Source organism: Procambarus clarkii, chromosome 20 (genome assembly GCF_040958095.1).
Source record: "Procambarus clarkii isolate CNS0578487 chromosome 20, FALCON_Pclarkii_2.0, whole genome shotgun sequence".
Lineage (NCBI taxonomy): Eukaryota > Metazoa > Arthropoda > Malacostraca > Decapoda > Cambaridae > Procambarus > Procambarus clarkii.
This window is the reverse complement of record NC_091169.1, coordinates 45,095,894-45,112,053: the sequence shown is the minus strand read 5'-3', so window position 1 is coordinate 45,112,053 and position 16,160 is coordinate 45,095,894. Positions and strand designations below refer to the sequence as shown.

The following is a 16,160-nucleotide window of genomic DNA, read 5'->3' as shown; positions in this document are numbered from 1 at the left end:
CTACAGGAAAGACTGCTACCAAAATATACTAATATATATATATATATATATATATATGCAAACAAGCCTGAATGGTCCCCAGGACTATATAAAACTGAAAACTCACACCCCAGAAGTGACTCGAACCCATACTCCCACAACTGGTATGTACAGGGACAAGTGGATTAAGTCAAGCTTGATGGTCAAGCAGATTAAGGCGTCCCTGTACATACCAGTTGTGGGAGTATGGGTTCGAGTCACTTCTGGGGTGTGAGTTTTCAGTTATATATATATATATATATATATATATATATAAATATATATATATATATATATATATATATATATATATATATATATATATATATATATACACATGTCGTACCTAGTAGCCAGAACGCACTTCTCAGCCTACTATGCAAGGCCCGATTTGCCTAATAAGCCAAGTTTTCATGAATTAATTGTTTTTCGACTACCTAACCTACCTAACCTAACCTAACTTTTTCGGCTACCTAACCTAACCTAATTTACAAAGATAGGTTAGGTTAGGTTAGGTAGGGTTGGTTACGTTCGGTCATATATCTACGTTAATTTTAACTCCAATAAAAAAAAATTGACCTCATACATAATGAAATGGGTAGATTTATCATTTCATAAGAAATAAATTAGAGAAAATATATTAATTCAGGAAAACTTGGCTTATTAAGCAAATCGGGCCTTGCATAGTAGGCTGAGAAGTGCGTTCTGGCTACTAGGTACGACATATATATATATATATATATATATATATATATGTTGTACCTAGTAGCCAGAACGTCGTACTCAGCCTACTATGCAAAACCGGATATGCCTAATAAGCCAAGTTTTCCTGAATTTATATATTTTTCATATTTTTTTCTTATGAAATGATAAAGCTATCCATTTCATTATGTATGAGTTTACGTTTTTTAAATTTAAGTTAAAACTAACGTAGATATATGACCGAACCTAACCAACCCTACCTAAAATAACCTATCTTAACCTAACCTAAACTAACACAACTAAGTCAATAATTTATGTTCTTAATATAATATAAAAATAATAATTCAAATAAACTAATTGGAAACCATTTATTAAAAAAAAAGAAAATCACTCGGCCTATTAGGCAAATCTGGCCTTGCATATTAGGCCGAGAAGTGCGTTCTGGCTACTAGGTACGACATATTTTATATATATATATATATATATATATATATATATATATATATATATATATATATATATATATATATACATATACATATATATATTATTAAATATGACCGAAAAAGTAAGATTAATAATTCTAACACAAATTTTCTCAATCTTTCGTACATTTCTTTTCACTGTTGGAGGTAAATCAAAAATCAATTCTCCAAAATTCATTTTTATTTCTAGTCTGACGCGACACGAGCGCGTTTCGTAAAACTTATTACATTTTCAAAGACTTTAGTTCACAAATACACAACTGAATAGAACTTACGCATCTCCGATTTTATATCTACATTTGAATGAGGTGGAAGGGGTGATGTGGCATTAACACAAGACAGAACAAGATGTGGCATTAATAGGGTATTAATTTCATCAACACAAGACAGAACAAGAGGTGATATTAATAGGGTATTAATTTCATCAACACAAGACAGAACACGAAACAATGGATATTGAATAGAAGTGTTTGTAGAAAGCCTATTGGTCCATATTTCTTGATGCTTCTATATTGGAGCGGAGTCTTGAGGTGGGTAGAATATAGTTGTGCAATAATTGGCTGTTGATTGCTGGTGTTGACTTCTTGATGTGTAGTGCCTCGCAAACGTCAAGCCGCCTGCTATCGCTGTATCTATCGATGATTTCTGTGTTGTTTACTAGGATTTCTCTGGCGATGGTTTGGTTGTGGGAAGAGATTATATGTTCCTTAATGGAGCCCTGTTGCTTATGCATCGTTAAACGCCTAGAAAGAGATGTTGTTGTCTTGCCTATATACTTTGGAGCTTACAGTCCCCAAGAGGGCATTTGAAGGCATAGACGACGTTAGTCTCTTTTAAAGCGTTCTGTTTTGTGTCTGGAGAGTTTCTCATGAGTAGGCTGGCCGTCTTTCTGGTTTTATAGTAAATCGTCAGTTGTATCCTCAGATTTTTGTCTGTAGGGATAACGTTTCTATTAACAATATCTTTCAGGACCCTTTCCTCCGTTTTATGAGCTGTGGAAAAGAAGTTCCTGTAAAATAGTCTAATAGGGGGTATAGGTGTTGTGTTAGTTGTCTCTTCAGAGGATGCATGGCTTTTCACTTTCCTTCTTATGATGTCTTCGACGAAACCATTGGAGAAGCCGTTATTGACTAGGACCTGCCTTACCCTACAGAGTTCTTCGTCGACTTGCTTCCATTCTGAGCTGTGGCTGAGAGCACGGTCGACATATGCATTAACAACACTCCTCTTGTACCTGTCTGGGCAGTCGCTGTTGGCATTTAGGCACATTCCTATGTTTGTTTCCTTAGTGTAGACTGCAGTGTGGAAACCTCCTCCCTTTTCCATGACTGTTACATCTAGAAAGGGCAGCTTCCCATCCTTTTCCATCTCGTAAGTGAAACGCAGCACGGAACTCTGCTCAAATGCCTCCTTCAGCTCCTGCAGATGTCTGACATAAGGTACCTGTGTAAAAATGTCGTCAACATACCTGCAGTATATGGCCGGTTTCAAGTTCATGTCGACTAAGACTTTTTGCTCGATGGTACCCATGTAGAAGTTTGCAAACAGGACACCTAGGGGAGAACCCATGGCGACCCCATCTACTTGCTTATATATGCGCCCATCCGGGCTCAAGAAGGGTGCCTCTTTAGTACAAGCTTGGAGTAGTTTCCTCAGAATATTTTCTGGTATGTCAAGAGGAGTACAGGCTGGATCACGATACACTCTGTCGGCTATCATTCCGATTGTCTCGTCCACAGGTACGTTGGTAAACAGCGATTCTACGTCCAACGAGGCTCTTATCCCTGTGGCCCGTGTGCCCCGCAGTAAGTCAACAAATTCCTTTGGAGACTTCAGGCTGAAGGCGCAAGGAACATAAGGAGTCAGCAGGCCGTTGAGTCGCTTCGCCAGTCTGTACGTGGGTGTGGGTATCTGGCTAATGATTGGCCGAAGTGGGTTTCCAGGCTTGTGTGTCTTGACATTTCCATACGCATATCCAGGTTTATATTCCCCAATGATCTTTGGCAGGTGGAGTCCGGATTTCTTGGCGTTCACAGTTTCGATCAGTTTGTTGACCTTTGCTTTTAATTCGGCTGTAGTGTCCTTCGTTACCCTTTGGAACTTAGTTTGGTCAGAGAGTATGATGTTCATTTTCGCCAGATATTCGTCTTTTTTAAGAATGACATATATTGGCGACTTGTCACCTCTCCTGACAACTATCTCCTTGTTCTCACGAAGGCTTTTAGCTGCCGCTTTAAGCTCGGGGGACAGTATGGTGCTTCTGTAATTGCCTCGATTCTTTCCTCCTTCTGCAATAAGTTCTGCTTGTAAGGTATCTTTGGTAGTGACCTTCTTTTGTGTCTCGAGGTCGAATATGTCGTCCAACAGAATTTCCAACTCTACTTTCCGGGCCATCTCACTCGGTCTGGACATAACATGACAGTTTATGCCCAGATTTAGGAGAGTGACTTGGTCCTCAGTGAGGTTAATTCCTGCAAGGTTCAGGAAGCCATCTCTTGGCTTAAAGCGGCAGCTAAAAGCCTTTGTGAGAACAAGGAGATAGTTGTCAGGAGAGGTGATAAGTCGCCAATATATGTCATTCTTAAAAAAGACGAATATCTGGCGAAAATGAACATCATACTCTCTGACTAAACTAAGTTCCAAAGGGTAACGAAGGACACTACAGCCGAATTAAAAGCAAAGGTCAACAAACTGATCGAAACTGTGAACGCCAAGAAATCCGGACTCCACCTGCCAAAGATCATTGGAAAATATAAACCTGGATATGCGTATGGAAATGTCAAGACACACAAGCCTGGAAACCCACTTCGGCCAATCATTAGCCAGATACCCACACCCATGTACAGACTGGCGAAGCGACTCAACGGCCTGCTGACTCCTTATGTTCCTTGCGCCTTCAGCCTGAAGTCTCCAAAGGAATTTGTTGACTTACTGCGGGGCACACGGGCCACAGGGATAAGAGCCTCGTTGGACGTAGAATCGCTGTTTACCAACGTACCTGTGGACGAGACAATCGGAATGATAGCTGACAGAGTGTATCGTGATCCAGCCTGTACTCCTCTTGACATACCAGAAAATATTCTGAGGAAACTACTCCAAGCTTGTACTAAAGAGGCACCCTTCTTGAGCCCGGATGGGCGCATGTATAAGCAAGTAGATGGGGTCGCCATGGGTTCTCCCCTAGGTGTCCTGTTTGCAAACTTCTACATGGGTACCATCGAGCAAAAAGTCTTAGTCGACATGAACTTGAAACCGGCCATATACTGCAGGCATGTTGACGACATTTTTACACAGGTACCTGATGTCAGACATCTGCAGGAGCTGAAGGAGGCATTTGAGCAGAGTTCCGTGCTGCGTTTCACTTACGAGATGGAAAAGGATGGGAAGCTGCCCTTTCTAGATGTAACAGTCATGGAAAAGGGAGGAGGTTTCCACACTGCAGTCTACACTAAGGAAACAAACATAGGAATGTGCCTAAATGCCAACAGCGACTGCCCAGACAGGTACAAGAGGAGTGTTGTTAATGCATATGTCGACCGTGCTCTCAGCCACAGCTCAGAATGGAAGCAAGTCGACGAAGAACTCTGTAGGGTAAGGCAGGTCCTAGTCAATAACGGCTTCTCCAATGGTTTCGTCGAAGACATCATAAGAAGGAAAGTGAAAAGCCATGCAACCTCTGAAGAGACAACTAACACAACACCTATACCCCCTATTAGACTATTTTACAGGAACTTCTTTTCCACAGCTCATAAAACGGAGGAAAGGGTCCTGAAAGATATTGTTAATAGAAACGTTATCCCTACAGACAAAAATCTGAGGATACAACTAACGATTTACTATAAAACCAGAAAGACGGCCAGCCTACTCATGAGAAACTCTCCAGACACAAAACAGAACGCTTTAAAAGAGACTAACGTCGTCTATGCCTTCAAATGCCCTCTTGGGGACTGTAAGCTCCAAAAAACCCAGTATATAGGCAAGACAACAACATCTCTTTCTAGGCGTTTAACGATGCATAAGCAACAGGGCAAAATTATATGTTAAGGAACATATAATCTCTTCCCACAACCAAACCATCGCCAGAGAAATCCTAGTAAACAACACAGAAATCATCGATAGATACAGCGATAGCAGGCGGCTTGACGTTTGCAAGGCACTACACATCAAGAAGTCAACACCAGCAATCAACAGCCAATTATTGCACAACTATATTCTACCCACCTCAAGACTCCGCTCCAATATAGAAGCATCAAGAAATATGGACTAATAGGCTTTCTACAAACACTTCTATTCAATATCCATTGTTTCGTGTTCTGTCTTGTGTTGATGAAATTAATACCCTATTAATATCACCTCTTGTTCTGTCTTGTGTTGATGAAATTAATACCCTATTAATGCCACATCTTGTTCTGTCTTGTGTTAATGCCACATCACCCCTTCCACCTCACTCAAATGTAGATATAAAATCGGAGATGCGTAAGTTCTATTCAGTTGTGTATTTGTGAACTAAAGTCTTTGAAAATGTAATAAGTTTTACGAAACGCGCTCGTGTCGCGTCAGACTAGAAATAAAAATGAATTTTGGAGAATTGATTTTTGATTTACCTCCAACAGTGAAAAGAAATGTACGAAAGATTGAGAAAATTCGTGTTAGAATTATTAATCTTACTTTTTCGGTCATATTTAATAATATATGTCTACAGGAAAGACTGCTACCAAAATATACTAATATATATATATATATATATATATAAAAATGAGGTGATTTGGTAAAATGCTATGCCCAAGATTACTATCCGAGTGCCGGCGGTGGGGTGGTTCAAATAGCCTCGGCTATCACCTCATTTTGTCCGGTCGTGATGGTCAAGTGGATTAAGGCGTCTTGTACATACCAGTTGCGTGTCTCCTGGGAGTATGGGTTCGAGTCACTTCTGGGGTGTGAGTTTTCAGTTGCATATTGTCCTGGGGACCATTCAGGCTTGTTCGCATTTGTGTTCCTCACGTGTGCCCCAAAGAATGAGGTGATTTGGTAAAATGCTATGCCCAAGATTACTATCCGAGTGCCGGCGGTGGGGTGGTTCAAATAGCCTCGGCTATCACCTCATTTTGTCCGGTCGTGATGGTCAAGTGGATTAAGGCGTCTTGTACATACCAGTTGCGTGTCTCCTGGGAGTATGGGTTCGAGTCACTTCTGGGGTGTGAGTTTTCAGTTGCATATTGTCCTGGGGACCATTCAGGCTTGTTCGCATATATATATATATATATATATATATATATATATATATATATATATATATATATATATATATATATATATATATATATATACATATATATATATATATATATATATATATATGTATATATATATATATATATTATAATAATAATAATAATATTAGCTTCATGCGAGCGTTTTTTATCCAGTATTGTTGTGCGGACCTGGTTTTATGCACTCTGAACTACATGCTAGTTTGAGGGGCATTCATCATTCTTTCCATCATTCTTTCTGCCTCCACCCTGCTGCTTGTTGGGTTGGTGATACCACTCAGAATCCTGTGGAATTTGTTTCTCACTGGTTCTGATTATATCTGATCCTGCTTCTGGAATGGAAGCATATCAGGCAGCTGATGCTTTATGGGCCTAGTTTGCACGGGTTCATTGTTCATGGCTCTGTGCTCAGATGGATGCCCTGGGATTGCCCTGTATGGTGCTTAGAGACCTAGAATTGGAGGTGTCAGTGATCTCCACCTTGGCTTCTACCATCTTTCCGTTCCCTGCAGGTGTGGAGTACCCTGCCTCTGTTCCTCCCACCACTGCTTCCAATTCTAAAGCATCAGAGGATTTCACAGTCAAGAGAGGGGATTAGCCTAGGGTGTAGTTTAGCAATTTCTGGGGGGTTGCCCCTGCCTTCTCGAGCATGAAGGGAGTTTAGCCCTCTACTTTTGCCAAGTTTATAAAGTTTTCCTCTTTCCAACCGCATGTTTCCTCTGTGCCGTCTCCTTGGGAGGATGCCTGTTTTCTAGGTGCTGGGCAAGAGACTTTGGCTCAGCTCCAGAGCCATCATGACAGGCTCCCAGGGCTTGGGGTAGCCCAAATTAAGCCCTTGGATGCCATTTGATTCCTCTTTGTATTTTGTTTCATTAGAGGCATTGTATGCTTACAGGAGAGGGGTTTTCTTATTCTCCTTATGGCTAAAAATTTAATCTATCTGTGGCTCTCCCAAGAGTCCGTCTCCTTGTGCCATTTGTCCTGCAGATTCATTTTTCTGAAGGTTCTCTCTTCCTGAGTTCCCCTTCAGTCACTCATAGGGACTTTTATGGTAGCTACAGCAGAATTCAGGCTTCGCTTCCATGATGGGGTCCCACTGCTTTTGAGTTCAGGTCAGTGTTGCCATTTTGACTGTTATTATGGGTTCCATATTCATCCTGACTGGCTGACAACTTTCTTTTTACCTGAGGGGTTTGACAAGGGGTTTCATCATTCCTGTATGCTTGAGTGGCATGAAGTGTCCAACATCTTTCAGGTGTTGAGTGGCTCTCCTTACTTACCCGCTCAAGGTCTGCTTGTTTGCTCCTGCTATTTCCAAGGATGTGTGCAAGTGGCAGCTTTATATTCAGTTGCCTGTGCTTTTTACAGCCCTTTTCACAGTGTGAGTACAAACTTGGTGATAAAGTAGTCATACATTTTTGGGGACCTCATTGAGCTTTTTACTGATAAGCTCTGTAAGGACGTGGACTCACTTTGCTTGGTTCTGGGTGTGGAGGTCTTGACACCTGCAGTCCTGGTGCAGTTAGTTATGACAGCCTTACCTAGGATGCTTCCACTCATCCACTGAGAGATGGGGGCAATGTTTTACATGGCTCTTCTCACATGCTGGCAGGCCATCCTAGCCTAGTCTTTAGATTTGACTTGGTCTTTATCTATTTTATCTGCCTCCCTCTTTTCACCTCTCATTTTCCCTGAGTATACTGTTTTAGTTTCTTTTGACAGCTGCTGCATCGTGCTGCCCGATTTTTAAGCTTTTGACTACCTGGTGAGGTTCTGTTCCTCGTTCTTGGAGGCAAGCTATTAGGGCTGCGACCACACCTGCTGGTCTGGGTAGGCCCTCGGGGGTGCCAGATTCTTGGGCCATTGCACTTCCTGCGGGGGCTCTTCTTCCGCTAGCCAGTGATGCTTTTTTGCACTGAGGAAGGATGAGGCCTCAAATAGCTCACATCAGCCCTTTTGCAGTTTGCCCCTTTGATGATGCAGTGTGGGGGGGGGGGGGGGGCGGTCATATCGCTCACTCTATCGACTGTTGGCCCTCATGATTCATGACTGCTTCTAATTGTATCCCTTGGCCTGTGATGGAGTTGGTCAGTTCCACCCCTTACTTTCAGGTCAGGGCTTGCGGCTCAGGTTTCATTTCTGCTGCTGTGTCGAGTCAATGACAGCAGCGGGAATGCTGTGTCAATGAATTTTGCCTGTGTGGTTTTCCTGTTGCGAAGGGTTTGGCTAAAGGCTTTGTTACCTAGTTGAAACCTGGTTGATGGGGTTCTGGGACTTCTTCTACTCCCCAAGCCTGGCCCGAGGCCAGGCTCGACTTGTGAGAGTTTGGTCCACCAGGCTGTTGCTTGGAGCGGCCCGCAGGCCCACATACCCACCACAGCCCAGCTGATCTGGAACTTCTCTTAAAAAACAGTCCAGTTTTCTCTTGTTGATGTCCACGGTTGTTCCGGCAATATTTCTTATAGTCGCCAGGAGGATGTTAAACAACCGCGGACCTCTGATGTTTATACAGTGTTCTCTGATTGTGCCAATGGCACCTCTGCTCTTCACTGGTTCTATTCTGCATTTTCTTCCATATCGTTCACTCCAGCATGTTGTTATTTTACTGTGTAGATTTGGGACCTGGCCTTCCAGTATTTTCCATGTGTATATTATTTTGTATCTCTCGTCTCCTTTCTAGAGAGTACATTTGGAGAGCTTTGAGACGATCCCAATAATTTAGGTGTTTTATCTCGTCTATGCATGCCGTATATGTTCTCTGTATTCCCTCTATTTCAGCAATCTCTCCTGCTTTGAAGGGGGAAGTGAGTACTGAGCAGTACTCAAGACAGGACAGCACAAGTGACTTGAAGAGTACTGTACAACCATTGTGATGGGATCCCTGGATTTGAAAGTTCTCGTAATCCATCCTATCATTTTCCTGGCTGACGCAATATTTGCTTGGTTATGCTCCCTAAACGTTAGATCATCGGACATCATTATTCCCAAATCCTTTACATGCTGTTTTCCTACTATGGGCAGATTCGATTGCGTTTTGTACCCTGTATTATGTTTCAGATCCTCATTTTTGCCGTACCTGAGTACCTGAAATTTATCACTGTTAAACATCATGTTATTTTCAAATCAAATTTCTATGTCACATTAGAACATCATGTTTTAGTTTCTCTGGTTCCACCTGTTTCGCCACTGCTGCAATTGTTGGTTGCAGGCCGACAATTTCCCCCAACTTTCCTTCACTGGCTGTTACTTCATTGGCTTCTTCTTCAGGCATTTTAGGATTCAGTCCCGTGGAACCTTCTGGCTCCGTTGCACTAAGTTTATGGGGGCATCAGCTCTGGGTTGCGGCTTTGTGACCAGTGCTCACTAGACCTCCCATGGTCTGTGGTCAGGTCCATTTCTAAGGGCACACAGCATGGTGCATGAAATTGCAGCTGTGTGGCACGCATTGAGGAGGATTTGTCTTTCTCTAGGCTCTATTCACCAACCCCACTCCAACTTCTTCCCAGTGATTCGTTGCCTGAACCAAGGGGAGGGGGGTGGGGGTGATTGGGTCTCTTTGGTCCTACCCCCTGTAGTGCTGGACAATGCATGTGGGTCATCTTCTAGATTCTTAGGCTTTAACTCTCTGTGTGGTCCACATGTGTTAGGTCGTCAGACATCGTTATTCCCAAATCCTTTACATGTTGCTTTCTTACTATGGGCAGATTTGATTGTTTTGTACCCTGTATTATGTTTAACCCCTCAACTGCTTGGCTTCCAAATATGACACTCCCCCAGTGTGCATGATATAAATTCTCTGGAATTTTTTTTTTTTTTATTTGAAAGTGTCAAAAACCTTCCCTGAGTATGGGTATAGTAACAGAAGGTCAAAATTGTACGTACTTTGGCTGCTATGGGGTCCATAAGTTAGCGCATGACGTCATCATTCCCTGGTCGCCTGTGGTGTACGCCCCTGGGGCCGGAAGGGCGCCCAGGAAAGGATGCGCGAGTTGCCGCGAATACATTTTTGTTTATTTCTTGCACACAGTTTCAAATACATTTTACTTGTTTTTTTCGTGCCAATCCTATGTATAATGAACACGTACACTGTATTATGGCAGTAGAACATCCGTACTGTCCAAAGACACTGTGTTATGTGCATGACACATATGTAAACATATGTAAACATATTTCCCATACATCATGCTAATTTATGTATATATACAATCTATTTACATACTATACACTATCACACACTATATACATTCACCATCAACACACTCAGAACTCCACGAGTATCAGCTGCCACACCCTCACTCCTCCAATATCCAGTGTCTCCCTCACTCCTCCAACATCTTACTCGCCAACATCACCCACCTCCCACCATACTGTTATTGTTTTATTACACTAAACATGTTATGTATACCTATCTACATGTTTTATTCCCCAGAACTATGCAAGTAAGCTGGTATTGTGTCCTAACTTTACAGTGGCCACCAAACACTGCATGAGAAATCACAGCAGCCAGCAGATGACGCTACGATTACGTCAGCTCCCTCACCAAAATAGCTCCTCCCAACATACTCCTGTTGCTGTTATTACACTATATACACACATTGTATATACCCATGTACAAATGTGTTCACCATAGTGAACCACTAAGCTAGTATGGTGAGCAAAACAAGAGTGGCTGCCACACACACACAGTGAGGCTACCTCAATTCTCTCCCTCCCTTCCTCACCACAATTCCTCCTCCCACAATACTACACACATGTACATGGGTATATACACACATTGTATATACCTGTGTACATATGTGTTCACCATAGTGAACCACTAAGCTAGTATGATAAGCAAAACAAGAGTGGCTGTCACATACAGTGAGGCTACCTCCATTCTCTCCCTCCCTCCCTCACCATAATTCCAACTCCCACAGTACTACGCACACATGTATATGAGTATACACACATTGTATATACCCATATACATATGTGTTCACCATAGTGAACCACTAAGCTAGTATTATGAGCAAAACAAGAGTGGCTGCCACATACACACAGTGATACTACCTGGATTCTCTCCGTCTCTCACCACAATTCCTCCTTCCACAATACTATGCACAGTGCTTATTATCACCACAATCCTGCTGTTATCACAATACTGGTCACTAAATCCTGTAAATGAATAATTGACCACAAGTTTATTTTGTAAAGGAACCTAGGAAGTCGTTTGAAGATTCCTAGATGGACGAAATAATGCTGTGGTGCTGAGGCTAGCACTGTGAACATCATGAACAGCATTGAATCACTGATATTTGAACATTGTATACAGTCATTATCACACTCAGGCTCTTCTGTAATACACGGGAGTTTTGAATGGAACATGAAAAATACAAATACCCGGAGGCGCATTGCGCAAACCAGATGAGGGCCTGCAGGTGCGTTGCGCAGTTTAAGGGTTAAGATTCTCATTTTTTCGGTACTTGAGTACCTGGAATTTATCACTGTTAAACATCATGTTATTTTCTGTTGCCCAGTCAAAAACTTTATTAATATCTGTTTGTAGTTTTTCAATGTCTTCAGCAGAGGTAATTTTCATGCTGATTTTTGTGTCATCTGGAAAGGATGATATAAAGCTGTGCCTTGTATTTGAGCTTATATCTGATATGGGAATAAGGAAAAGCAGTGGTGCAAGGACTATACCCTGAGGTACAGAGCTTTTAACTGCACTTGGACTCAATTTTATATGATTGCTGTTACTCTTTGTGTTCTGTTCGACAAAAAAACTGAGTATCCAGCATCTTACTTGACCAGCTATTCCCAATGACCTCAATTTTGTGTGCTATCACTCCATGGTCACATTTATCGAATGCCTTTGCAAAATCCATGTATACCATATCTGCATTCTGTTTTTATTCTAATGCCTCAGTGATTTTGTCGTAGTGATCAAGTAGCCGTGAGAGGCATGATCTTCCTGCTCTAAATCCATGTTGGCTTGGATTATAGAGGTCATTGGTTTCCATGAAACTAGTGACCTGACTCCTGATCACTCTCTCAAATACTTTTATTATGTGGGACATTAGTACAACTGGTCTATAATTCTTTGCCAATGCTCTGCTCCCTCCCTTATGTAGAGATGGCATGATAAACCTCTACACCTCTGCGCCAATCTACACGTCACCACTATGGAGTGGCTTGGTGCTCGTTCCGCCTATTTCTGTCTCTCCGTCCTTTTTCTTCAGTTTTGTTATTGCTTTCATGGTTGCTTCTTGATCTGCATCTTATGACTAATACTGCCACCTCTTATAATTTGGCAGAGTCACTGTGACTTTCATTTGACATCGATACTGCTGCAGTTCCATTCCACAAATTGTCTGAAGCATTTTTTCATCCCTGGACTGCTCATGCTCTGCCTGAGCCATCGTAGTTGCTCAACAGTCCTAGATTTTCTCTCCTCCCCGTAAGTTCATGTCTGCCCCAGACTGATTCCTTCAGAAAGAAATCAGTCTGGGATTCCTTTCTTAAGCAGGTATTTTGTTTGATCTTGCATCCAGCTGTCTGGTTGGTGATCTTCATGCTCTTGCCGGGCTTCTGCTTCTTTGGCTCTGGTTGGCATTTTCTTCACTTGCAACCATCTCCTTTTTGTTTGGTAAAGAATGAGTCAATGAGCTTTCAGAGGGGTCCCTTGGTTATTGATGCTTGATTGATTCGGCCAGGGGTGAATCATTTGTTTTATCCCATGGCAGCAGTTCATCGGTGCTTGCAAGCCACCAACTCCACTTACAGGACTAACTCACCTACTTAGGTGAGTGAGTCCTGTCTCCTTGGTTTCCCTGTTCCATGGCTCATGTATCTCAGGTTGTCTGCAGTGTTATTTAGTTTAGCCAGCCTGTGATCTACTCCCAAGCTTATGATGTTTGCAAATATATTGCTCTTACATCAGTCTTTTCTAATATGTATTGTGGCAATATTCGAGCTCAGGAGTTCTGGTGGTCAAACAGGTTCATGGCAGCCGGGTATTTAGTCAATGTACCTGCTCCTCATCAGTCCTGTGTTGTCTGGGCAGTGTTTCCTGCCCAATGGTGTCTCTTTGCCACCTGCCAAGTATCTGCCACCCCTCTCTTTCTCTGGTAATTACCTCTGTGGCCATAAGCAACAAGGAGCCACAAAGAGGCTTCCCCAGAAACCTAGCATTAAATGTAATGAAATGCCTCTTTCTGGTAGAGCTTCAGTGACTCCTTGTTTAGGAGTGTTGGAAAAGGTGATGATGTGTAAGGTACCCAACAGAGGTTTTCAAAGCTTATTTACAAAAGATGTAGATTTTAATGCACTCAATTTTAGTTTACTATAATGGTGATAGACATCATAGACCTATCCAGTGAAATGATAGGTCATTTCTATCATAGGTCATAGGCTATCCAGCTCTTCTGGTATTATTTATTCTACTAAATAAATAAAATATATTTATTCATTTGTTTATTTATGAGTCAACTATTTATTCTACCACTCTACTATTCTACAACTATTCTACCACTTCTACTATTCTACAACTATTTGGTCCCATAATAAAGTTATGGGACCAAATAAAATATCACCATAGATCCTGGCATTGTCTATGCCAGGAGGAGTTTAGTTATCTAGTCTTGTTTATCTTTACAGTATCACTTGAAGTGGGAAAGCTAGATGAACAGTGAAATAAAGAGACAGGGGAGGACAACTGAACCACAGTATAGCCTTACATATGTCATACTGTGGTGGAAAGCCCTAGAGAAAGCCACAAGTACAAAATGAGTACATCACTTAGAGAGGCAGTTACTGAGTAACAATTAATTAAGGTTCAGAAAAAGTAATTCTGTGTAAGCCACCTGATAATCTTTTATCATAGGCACACTAAATTCTTACATGAAAAAGAGAAAGGCAGATTAAGTATACCTAGACATAATAGAAAGCCTTTGACAGTCTCCTACAGAAGGTTAAGTTAAAACAGAAATTGGAACACAAGGGAGGTATATAAGGAATATTACTACAATGGATGAGTGTTTGTGTTTGTAACTAGAGGATACATATTAATGCAAAGAGAGGTCATTTGTTAAGTTACAAATGTATCAGTACTGGCCATAATAATGTGTTTAGCACAGTGCTGCACTAGATGCATAAACAGCACTGGCTTTAACTTTCATATACAGTACATTAATAATTGAGTCAATCTTAACATTTATATTTTTTCTCACCCATGACTTTGAGAGAATATATATCATCCACAGAAAGATTGAGGGAGATGAGAAAATGCAGCGCTTCACATTCCAACTCTGCCTTATCAAGGTCTGCATTCATCTTGGCTGGAAAAAAAATATTTCATAATATTTCTTGAGAAAATGCATCACTGAAATTGGAGTAGCATTTCTGGCAATTAGAATTGGAAAATTAATGAAGCAAATAACATAAAAAACCAGCGTTAAATGTAATGAAACGGCATTTTCTGGGAAGCCCCAGAGACTCCTTGAAGCTATTCGAACTGATATATGCTATATTAATTTGGGATCATCAGTCACAGGAGTTCTTATGCCTACTGGGAAACACAAGCCAGAACTTGGCCCCCCTTCAGAGAGGCGCAGGGAGCAATGGCCTACGGGCACTTTACACTTAAAGTATGTAATAATTGCCATCGACCGAGGAAGCACCCAGAAAAGTAGTTGAAACAAAACAGACCACAATCTGGTGAAAACTGCAACCTACTTCCACACAAAGCAGAAGAATTCCCCCAGAAAGAAAACAAACACGCAACACTTCATTCAACTAGCACCTCATGCTCGGTAGCACTAACCCCTCCACCTTACTGGGCAGGGAGGGGGAAAAGATGGCCCCACTAGGATGACTTTCTAGTGGAAAGAGGCTTTCTAGAGGCTCGCCAGTGAGCCTCCGAGTCTTATCCAGAAAATGGTACTGTATTTCATTACATTCAACGCTGGTTTTTTATTTGTATGCGGGTAGTTAGCTTCAGGGAATCAATGAGGCTCCCACAGAAAACCAGGGTTGAATGTAGTAAAAAGCAATTTTCTAGACAAGCCCCAGGAGCTCCCTGACACCCGCTCTCCCACCGGTCTTCATCTTTCAAGAACTGGAGTGTTGGGCTGCCGGCTCCCCCTTCCTCTTTTCAGGAGGGGGGTTTACGCTAGAGCGAGAGTACTAGTTGAGTGCAGGGTTGCTAGTTTCTTTGCTCTTTGTGGTTGTAAATCACAATTTTACCAGCTAGTTGTTTGTCTTGGTTCGCCTATCTTTCTGAGTGCCCACCCCGGTCGATGGCAGAATATGACATACTTTAACCCTTTAACTGCGCGGCCTATAAATATGACACCTTCCCCCCCCAGTGCGCAAAAAATAAATTCTCGGGAAAAAATTCTTTTTAGTTCTGAAAGTGTCAAAAACCCCTCCCTGTATATGGGTATAGCAACGGAATTTCGAAATTGTACTTACTTTGGCTGCTATGGGGTCCATAAGGTGGTGTGTAACGTCATCATTCACTGTGCGCCAGTGCAGTAAGCTCCCGGGGCCGGTGGGGCGCCCGGGGCGGGGCGCGCGAGTTGCCGCGAATATATTTTTGTTAATTTTTTGCGCGCAGTTCCAAATACAGGCATACCTCAGAATAAGAGTTTAATCCGTTCCTGGAGACGCCTCGCCTTCCGAAAACTCGCATTCCGAAGTTAAT

The 16,160-nt window shown here is 42.0% G+C and overlaps 1 protein-coding gene across 1 annotated transcript in view; it reads right to left on the bottom strand.

The window, feature by feature from the left end:
- LOC123755302 (uncharacterized) overlaps window positions 1-16,160 on the bottom strand; it is a 144,200-nt gene that overhangs the window by 59,694 nt on the left and 68,346 nt on the right. Inside the window, exon 7 of the mRNA XM_045737791.2 lies at window positions 14,686-14,793. Coding sequence (XP_045593747.1) covers window positions 14,686-14,793 — 108 coding nt within the window. The remainder of the gene's footprint in view (window positions 1-14,685; window positions 14,794-16,160) is intronic.